Genomic DNA, 9,922 nt, shown 5'->3' with positions numbered 1-9,922 from the left:
AGATAGATAGATAGATAGATAGATAGATAGATAGATAGATAGATTTATTTGCTTAGCACCTTTCAAAACTCAGTTACAAAGTGCTTTACATCATATAATAGAAACAAAACACATAAGAAATATAGCACAAAATAAAAAAAATAAAACATGCAAAGGTCAACAATTAAAAGCCAACTCATAATAATATGTTTTTAAAAAAGAGATTTAAAAGAGGACAATGAAGAAGCTTGTCTGATATAAAGTGGCAGTGCATTCCATAAAAGAGGAGCCCTAACAGAAAAGGCTCTATAACCCTCTGTCTGTAGTCTTACTCTGGGTACTATAAGTAGCGACAGATCAGATGATCTCAGAGGTCGCAGTGGTGTAAATGGTGTAAGTAATTCTGAAATATAAGCCGGTGCAAGTCCATTCAGTGATTTAAAAACTATCACTGCAATCTTAAAATCAATCCTGAGAACCACAGGTAACCAGTGTAGAGAAGCCAGAACAGGAGTGATATRATCATACTTCTGGGATTAATTGAGGACTCTAGTTGCTGTATTTTGTACTAATCGCAGGCGTTTGAGKTTTTTTTTAGGCAGACCAATAAACAGAGAATTGCAGTAATCAAGATGAGAAAAAATAAAAGCATGAATGAGTGATTTAGTATCTGCAAMTGAGATAACTGATCTTAATTTGGCAATATTTCTGATGCGATAGAAGCCAGTTTTAATACTATTATTAAAATGTTTAGTAAAACCCAGATCCGAATCCAGAACTACCCCAAGGTTTCCAGCCTCATGAGAACAATTAAAACCTGAATAATTAAGAACTTTAATTATAGGGTCTCTATGAGTCTTAAGGCCCAAAACCAACACCTCAGTTTTATTATTGTTTAACAATAAATAATTATCGGACATCCAGACCTTAATATCGGTGAGACAAGAATTTAGGATGTTTAGAGCCGATAGATCAGAAGGATCAATAGATAAATATATCTGGGTATCATCTGCATAAAAATGAAAAGAGACATTATATTTGCAAATAATTTGACCCAGAGGCAGCATGTAAATAGAAAATAGCAGTGGGCCAAGAATGGAACCCTGACGAACGCCACAAGTAAGTTTTACCACTTCATAAGAACTGTTACCAATTGATACACAGAAGAACCTATCATTTAAATAAGATTTAAGCCAGTTCAGAGCAGTTCCACTGATACCCACAGAGTATTGCAGGTGATTAATTAGAGTACTGTGGTCAACCGTATCAAATGCAGCTGAGAGGTCCAACAGAACCAGGATTGAACAACGACCAGCATCAGAGTTCATTCTTATATCATTCACTACCCTTAGAAAAGCTGTTTCAGTACTATGGTGCCTAYGGAAGCCAGATTGAAACTTCTCAAAGATAGAATTTTTATTTAAAAATGTGGATAATTGATTAAAACTGTTTTTTCTAAGATTTTTGCCATAAAAGGTAGTTTCGAAATAGGTCTATAGTTATTAAAATCATTAGTATCCAGGTCAGGTTTAAAATAGTGTAAAATAGATGCAGTTTTAAAAGCTAAAGGCACAACACCTGAACTTAAAGAATTGTTAAAAATCCGTAAAAGATCAGTAGATAAAAACGTGAATATGTCCTTAAGTCTTATTGGTAAAACATCAAGTGGAGAGGAGGATGGCTTCATGTCACTGACAATTCTTCGTAGATCAGAATGAGACAGAAGATCAAAAGAATTAAAAGTCAAATCAGTTCAAACATCTTGGCAAAAAAAAAGGACAAAAAAAGGTTTATTCTTCTTCCAAACTCCCTAAATCCCAAATCCAATTGTAAGAACTGGTTCCAACTCCAAAAGGACCAAACCTGCTACTGCTAATTTCTGAGCGATTTGCTGCCAACGCCTGCACTTTAGACCAAATACAGCTTAAGTTGTGTACGGCTGCACGATATTGGAAAAAATGACGTTATTTTTTATTCTAACCCTGCAGTGTACATTGCAATATGAAAAATAAGAACAGGAATTGTCAGCAGTTAAAAAACTAAAAAAAAAAAAAATAATAATAAACTAAACTAAACTAAACAGTTGACAAATAAGACTAAGTTCTGCTGCCATCATGTTGATGACGTACCTGCACAGATCTTTCCTATTTTTTGTGTACGTTACAAGTATGTTTTTGTCTGAGTTTTTCTAGTCTTTTATTGATTGCTTTTATTGTTCTGGGACTTGAGTACGTTTCCTTTCATCATGCGCAAACGTGAATTGCKTTTTACCACTCAACATAACTAATGTGTTGCCTCTGTGTTTTCGTCACACTTTATTTTTAGCGTTTGGGCTATTGCTGAACCGTATTTTACCTCATTTTCGTCAAGATCCTCGTCATCTTCCTCCATTCGGGAATTCACCAACAACAGTTCTCTGAAAAACACTGCCCGGAATTTATTGTCCCAGAAGTTTTACAACAAAATGAAAGTTTCTTGTTATCGGAGGCAAACCATTAAAGTAAAATCTGTAACATATGACCGTTAACACAATGCCTCATACATCGCAGTACCTGCAATGTGACAATTGCGCACATGTACATCRCGATGACAATGCTCAAATGATATATTGTGCAGCCCTATTGTGTTATCATAATTTAACTTTTATAAATGTTGTGATGGTTTTACTTGAGACCCCAAATTCAGTGTAGACTTATCATATACCATTACGAAAACTGATCCCATTATTAACATCTATCAGAAACAAATTATTCAAATATTTCTAACCCACCAACAACTATGACATCAGAGGGTCGTTTTTGCCTTTTGAACAAACTTTTGGGGGTTATCAGGATATGCAGCAGAATTGCAGGCACAGCCCTACCAAACCTCACTGATCTTCCCAAGGTCAGGAAAGTAAAAAAGGCCAGATTGATTCTGGTGGACCCTGATCACCCACTGTTCAGTTTACTTCCATCTGGGTGTAGGTAGTATCTGTTGCCCAGATGTGGAACTATTAGACAAAAAAAAACAAATTTATCCTTGCAGTAATCAGACTTCTTAACAAACAATAGTTGGTTTTTTTGTACTGTTACTTTAATGATTTTATGTCTTGTGTAGTCTGAATGTTTATGTCTAATAACAAGATGTCCCTCAGGGATAAGAAAGATTTTTGAACTTGAACTTGAGCTTTGACATATGATCAGTCAATTTCGAAGCTAGAATAAAGATGGTGGGTGAGGAGGTAAGGCAAACATGAACTTAGCAACTGTTGTTTCTCTGTATTGCTTCAAGCTAATAAAACAAACCCATTCAAAGCGAGACCAAAGTATACATCAAAGTATACAAAATGCGTGTGAAGATACAAGAAGAAAAAACTTTGCCAATTAGTTAGCTAATTTCCATTGTTCAAACAGGGCTGGCAAAGGAGAAGCTTAATCCTTGTACCCCATATGGAGCAGATGATAAGTTGCGGTTGTTTTATTTTGCTTGTATTTGAGTATTAATTCTCTCTTTGAGACGTTTTGACTCATCACAAGAAAAGCACATTTGCACTTAACAGCTTTCTTCTTTATTGACCTGATTCCAGAATCCTGCTGACGCCATCTTGAGTTTACTTAGTGAAACAATCACCAAGTTTAACTTCTGCTGTGACAAAGCTCATTCTCACAGTTAATGGAGAGACTCTGTTTTGAGTCTGTTTGCACTTTTGATGAAACCACTCAACTGTGAGCATATGGGTTCTTCATGTCAACAAGATTATTTATGGACAGAGAGGTTAAGTGCTGTTTTTATTTTTGCTCTCTTACTACAGAGCTGTGTGACAGTTTGAGCTATCTGTTATTCCTTTTTAACTCCAGGGGAAAAAAATAAAATGATTTCAACTTCATTTACAAATGCAAAATAAAAAAAACTGTAGATTTGTTATCATTTTTATCTTTTACTTGAATAGTTTATTGAAGTATTTCTCCAAAGAGCATTCAGAGCTTTGAATACTGTGTTCACTGTCATCCCAAAGTACTTCAGTAATGTTAATAACTGGCTTTGGTAAAACTAATTCAAGACTGAATTTTTTTTCTTTTGTTCACTTTTTAATACAGTTACTACATTGACTGAGTGAAAAAGTACTACAGGGTAGAACAACATCTAACTGTACTTTTCTTTGTTTATAACTTAATTGATGTGAAGTTCTACAGTACCACAGGTTGAAATATAGCCCCATACCATTTTAGATCCATCACCGTGTTTTACAAACAATTTACAACAGTCACTGGTTTACTTTGTCTTAACTTGCTTTGTACATATTGACAATGGTTTTATATGTAAATTCTGAATTTGTAGTTTTATATGTAAATTCTGAATTTGGGTTTATGATGCGTAGGGGAAAACTACATTATATAGAAGAGCAAGTAGTATTATTATTTTATTAATAATATCATTATTTTATTATTAAGCATTATTTTACCTTTTATGTTTATCTTGTATTGAATCATAGATTTAAAATGTAAAGTTGATTTAAAATCTATTTTTATATTAAACAAGTAAAGAAAAAAATTGCGGACCGGATGTGGCCCAAAGGCCGTCAGTTGAATAKCCCTGAATTAAGGGACCACATTCAGGTCCTTTTATTGTCTTCAGAGCATAACGTTTAGATAGGTGGAGGCACGCCTATTTAAAGCTAACTGTTGGTTGACTTTCCCTTTTTGGAAGCAAAATTATTGTTCTATGTCTCTCAAACGGTTTTGTCTTGGGCATTTTTGTAGATTCAACTGAAGAAATTGGAAGAAATTACTTGTTTTTTACTACAAATGGCAGGAAAGTGCCTAAAGTGCCAAGACAGACAATTCAGTATTAGATGTTTGCTAAATTGTCAGTTATGTGTTGACAAAACACTGGTTTACCCCCCATTTGGTTTGTTTTCATGCTTGAGTGATTCATAGGTCAGTGTTAAGAGGCTCAACAACAAAAAGGTCCAAAAGGTTCTAGACTCAAACTGAGTTGGGGGAAAAACAGGCAAATTTATAGGAAAAACCTTTGAAYATTTTCAGACAGAAAGAATAACTCATTCAATGAAGCAAAATGCCTCTTTTTAACCTGTTTAACCCTGGTAGTATCTTACAAAATGCAGTTATTCAATTTAAAACATTTTTTTATTTAATTAAATTTCTTTTGACACTTTTTTTACTTTCTCTCAAATTTGTTGATTTGAGTAAATTGCTAGAAACTTTGAATAAATTGCTAGAAACTGTATGATTTTTTTAAATGAAATTTTACTCACTGTCTCACTCCATTAAAAGTGTAGGGGTTTTGGGTATATTCTAAAATGGATAATTTATGAATTATTTAAATACACAAATTATCTTACCTCGAGGCACCACGCTCTTAATTTGGTCAAGGATTAACCCAGGAACGAGACGAAAATCTGTAACTTTATTGTAATCAGTCTCACAATAAATGTACCCAAATTGCTTTGATGAGTTCTTGTCTTATCATAACTAGTAATACTTTATCAAGACAGAAAAATGAGATTAGCTTATGTTGGCACGTTCTCCACGGGCCATTTATTTACAGATTAAATGTGTTTACGACTATGGTGAGGAATGAGTGGTGACATAATTGAACCATGTAGAACTGAAAGAGTTTGCAATCACGAGTGAGTAACAACAAAACAAACAAACAAATAAACAAACAACAAATAAACATAAAATAARCACTGAGAGGTGAGTTTGAGGCTTGGAGTGAGGTGAKGTGAGTTTGCTTTTAGYTGAGGATTTAACTAAGGGGGTCTTAGTTAAATTAAGGGGAGAAATCGTTTAGTTTACCAAATCTCATACAAAGATAAGAATCAAATTACGTCTGAGCACCTGTGTGTCACCAAGACAAGTGTTCACTTTTACCCTTTTGTTCTGCTGATGGCGGTACCAGAAGTAGTCGTCGGCTGACCGAAGGATCTCAGGTGATGTTCCCAAAGAAYTGCKTCAGTGTAGTGGCCGGTCGGACACTCAKKGTGTCTGTTCAGCTGCTGGTCCTTCAGTCAGAAAGGTGGGTGGTGAGCTGGTGACAACGGGGTCCGGTCCTTCCCAAGCGGCTGCAAGACTTCTTAATTTGATTTCAACTTTGTAGAGAAAAACAAACTAAAATGACGCATGAGTTACAGTTAGCTTATTTAACTTCTATAAAATCAAACTCAGATGTTGAGTCGATATTAAACGGCGGCTGTTGGTTCAACCCAGCGGGAGATGCAGAAGGACCACCATCCTGCCCAGCCCATGGGGAGGGGCTGGCAGGYAGGGCCTCTGCTGAGCTTCTGGAAAACTGTTTCTGACTTCAGATGTTGAAAAACTCTTTCTCTGTCGGTTTTCTTTGTCTTCCTCTGTCTTCTTAGAGATTGGGAGTGCGCTAAGCTTTTTAAAACCACTGTTATGGGCGGAGTTAAGGTTTTAGTTGGCCAATAAAAATGTTACACCATATACAGAAAAAGTTTTAACAAATCAAATCTGTTTTGGAGGGAAAACTTTACTTCAGGACAAAGAAAAAGGGAGTGTTTTAGTTTAATTATCTTGCATCTAATTAAAGGGAGAGACATCTGCTTGCCTCAGTAAAATAAGAGTGTCACACTTAATTATTAAAGATTCAAGTCCTAAAGTTTCTAAGGATTAAATCATGGAATAAAACACATCTTCTTCAGGAAAACATTTCATCAAAACATTTAAACACAATACACAGTTACCACACAGTCCTTAGTGGGCAGACAGTTAAGTAGCTTCAATGGGTTTTGTTCTTTCTGGAAAGAGAAACAAGTAAATCAAATTTCTTTGATTAAGATATATGAAAACAGACAGTTGGATAAAAACATTCAATCTTGTTCTCTTTTTTTCACATTTAATGAAGAATGTAGGTCCTTTGTCTCAGTCATTGAAGAGTCTGGTTAAAGGCATTTATGATCCCTTTGAAGAGGAGCGAACAGGCAGTCTTTATGGTCACTCCAACTTGTGGGGTTCAGGAATGTGGCAATTCTTATCTATTAACATTAAGATGTCAGGAAGTCTGGTGGGGGTTGGTGTGAGAGATGTTAATTAGGGCCACAAAGGAAGTTCCATGCAAAATCCTTAGAAATAATCTGAAGTTAAAGTGGAAGTTTTCTTCCTTTCTCTGAGCAGTCATGGGAACAAGTGAAATCTAATCAGAAATGATTATTTATATGCAGGAAAATGCTACAAAAAGGTAAATGAGATTTTAAAAAATAAATAAAAAAACAGAAAATATGTCCTTGTCAGAAACAGAGTAAGAGTTCAATCAGTCTAGATGCATAAAACACCCAAAACAAATCTGAAAAATCTGTTGTTGGTCATCTTAAAAATATTTTGTGAAAGCACGTGCAGAGATTGCTCTCATTCTTTCCTCATCGTTTTTAATTTTGGTTTATTCTGCTCTCCTCTTTAGGCGCGATCATTTAAACACAGCGTTCCAGCTGCTGCCATGCTAGCCTTCCTACAGACGGTAAGATTGTCTTCTTGTCTGAAAGGATGTATCATTTATTTATGATGTTTCACTGTTTTTAGATATAAAATCTTGAAATTAAATATCTCACAATGACTAAAASTAAAATTTAGGGTCTAGTAAAACTTTTAAAAGTTAGGAAATCTTTGACTTTTTAGTAAGCTTTCTCAAGTTTACTATAATCATCTATTTAAACGTCATGAATGATTTCTGCAGGAATTCTGAYGTTGGTTCCTGCTGCTGGTTTAACAGATCTTTAGAATTTATGTTCACGATGCTACACTGACCTGCTGTAGCCCTTCTGCAGTCGGTGCACAGCAATAACAGTCTCTCCCCCGTAAATGTAGTATTAAAATGATTTTCACGCTGCAGTGGAACTCTGCTGTTCAGAAAAAAAGGTCATTTGTTCATGTGTGTGAGATGTTGACCCACATGGGAGAGCAGATCGACTGCTTTCAGAATGCTGAAAATGTAACAGGAATAAATCACAGATTTGGACAAAATACAAAGTGATCCCAGTGAAGCTTGAGGGACATGAATCATCCCAAGTTACATCTGTGCCGTTTTTACTTTAATACYATATAAAACAGCTTATTTACACTTTCTTGAATGGTAATACTATTAGAGTGGTTGAAGCTTATCAAAGCTTTGAGAAAAAATGTTCAGARTGAAATTCTGTTTGATCTTTTTTGATTTATTTATTGCCCTAAACTGTCATCTCACCAAATTTTCTAATCAGCAGCATCTGCTGTAGGGAGGATGATTTGGCAACAAATTTTCACTTTCTGTATGCAGCGTAGGTGGAATTTTGATCTTTGTGCCGAAATGGAAAAGCCTCCAGACATCCAGTATAGCATTTGAAGAAAAAAACCTCACATTTACAGCCTCTGATTTACCAGCAATTTTCTCGCTCAGATATGGGGAYGGAGAAGCAGCCATCTAATCAGAGAGCTTTTCAGGCGACGTGAAGTATTCCAGCACCGTGCTTCTTTTCGGCTTGTTCACTGTACATCAAAATGAAATGAAAACAACGAGTAATGGGGGTTGGGCCGATATAGGGCTGGGCGGTATGACCAAATTCATATCACGGTATAAATTGAACCCCTTCACGGTAACGGTGTATATCGCGGTAGAGAATTATCATAAAAAGTTAAGATAATGTAATTTTTAGAGCATTTTTTTTTGCAGAAAACTGTAATCTTAATTAAACCCACTGTTTTTGCTTTAATATCTGCTTGCCAAACAATGAGTTTCTCCCTGCTGAACTTAGCTGCTGCTCTGCTGCGCGCTCATCTTCATCATCTTCATCATCAGAGCAGAAGCCGGTTTTACATTAGCAAAATGGATTTACGACTGGACGAACTTCCACGTCTTTTTAAAAAATAATCTCTGTGGGTAACAAAACATAAAAAACAAGTTTTTTCTCCAACAATTGGGTGTGAAAAACTACAGTTGTTAAAGCTTTGCTCTGCACGACGTGCAGCGAGAGGAGAGGGAGGGAGGAAATGATCCCGCGACACGACGTCCGTAACTTTTCTACAGTGAGAGGAGGAAATTTTGAGGATTTATCCTCTCCATACGTGTTTTAAAACACTAGGATTTCGTCATTATATTTTGAACTCCTGCTCAGGTGTCTCTGCACTCGCAGCCCTGTTGACACAGGTGCGATGACGTAATGACGATAAGACGGTAGAGTATAAATTTCTACCGTAGGCGAACTTCATACTGTTTCTACCGTCTACCGCATATACCGCGCAGCCCTAATCTTACAGAGAAAACCATAGTTCAGCCATCGGCTCTTACCTTATTTTCCCAAACGAACTTGGTAGAAGATGTGAGGAAAATGAGGGTGATGCATTTACTCCACCTATTTTTGCACTTGTTAAAAATTGGGACACCAATAACAAGCTCTTCTTCATGCTACAACTGTGACAAAAGGTGAATTCCCCAAAATTTACGTTTATCTTTGAAAACAAAATATCTTTTATTGCTTTGGTTCATTTATTTGGAGGCAACTTGTTGAYTTTCACTTTACAAAGATCTTAATGAGTCTAAAAATTGATGTTTAAAAACGCCATCTTTGGAATTTCATCAGATAAAGATAATGTTTGAAATCTTTGTTTGCTCATTTATTAATGGYAACATGAAAATACACTCATGCAATTTATTTTAAAGTTAAGTTTTGTTCCTACAGCATTATGTTCTGTACCAAACTGGCTGAAAGATTAAAAAAATAATAATCTTTACATGCCCCGACTCCTAAGAAATGATAAATGAACTGTTGCTTGCAACCACTTCCTCGTATTTTATGCAATATGTATTTAAAAATACATAATTACTGGTCATTTAGGTCATGGAAAAAGTCTTTTTTTAACAGAAATTGAAAAACATAAATGAGATCCAAGGACACTTTTTCTCTCCAAGTCTATATTTTTACCTTCATCTCTCTCTATGATGTGAGTAC

At 35.5% G+C, this 9,922-nt stretch overlaps 1 protein-coding gene across 2 annotated transcripts in view; it reads left to right on the top strand.

The window, feature by feature from the left end:
• ndufaf6 (NADH:ubiquinone oxidoreductase complex assembly factor 6) overlaps positions 1–9,922 on the top strand; it is a gene marked incomplete in the record, with an annotated part of 30,245 nt that overhangs the window by 17,539 nt on the left and 2,784 nt on the right. The window contains 1 exon segment of one of the 2 annotated variants that reach the window (XM_014018922.1): positions 7,402–7,458. Within the exon segment in view, the coding sequence (XP_013874376.1) occupies positions 7,402–7,458 (57 nt within the window). 2 annotated transcript variants of the gene reach the window in all.

This window comes from Austrofundulus limnaeus, unplaced genomic scaffold (assembly GCF_001266775.1).
Source record: "Austrofundulus limnaeus strain Quisiro unplaced genomic scaffold, Austrofundulus_limnaeus-1.0 Scaffold205, whole genome shotgun sequence".
NCBI classification, from domain to species: Eukaryota; Metazoa; Chordata; class Actinopteri; order Cyprinodontiformes; family Rivulidae; genus Austrofundulus; species Austrofundulus limnaeus.
Note: the sequence above shows the minus strand (reverse complement) of the source record. Positions and strands in the feature narration are given on the sequence as shown.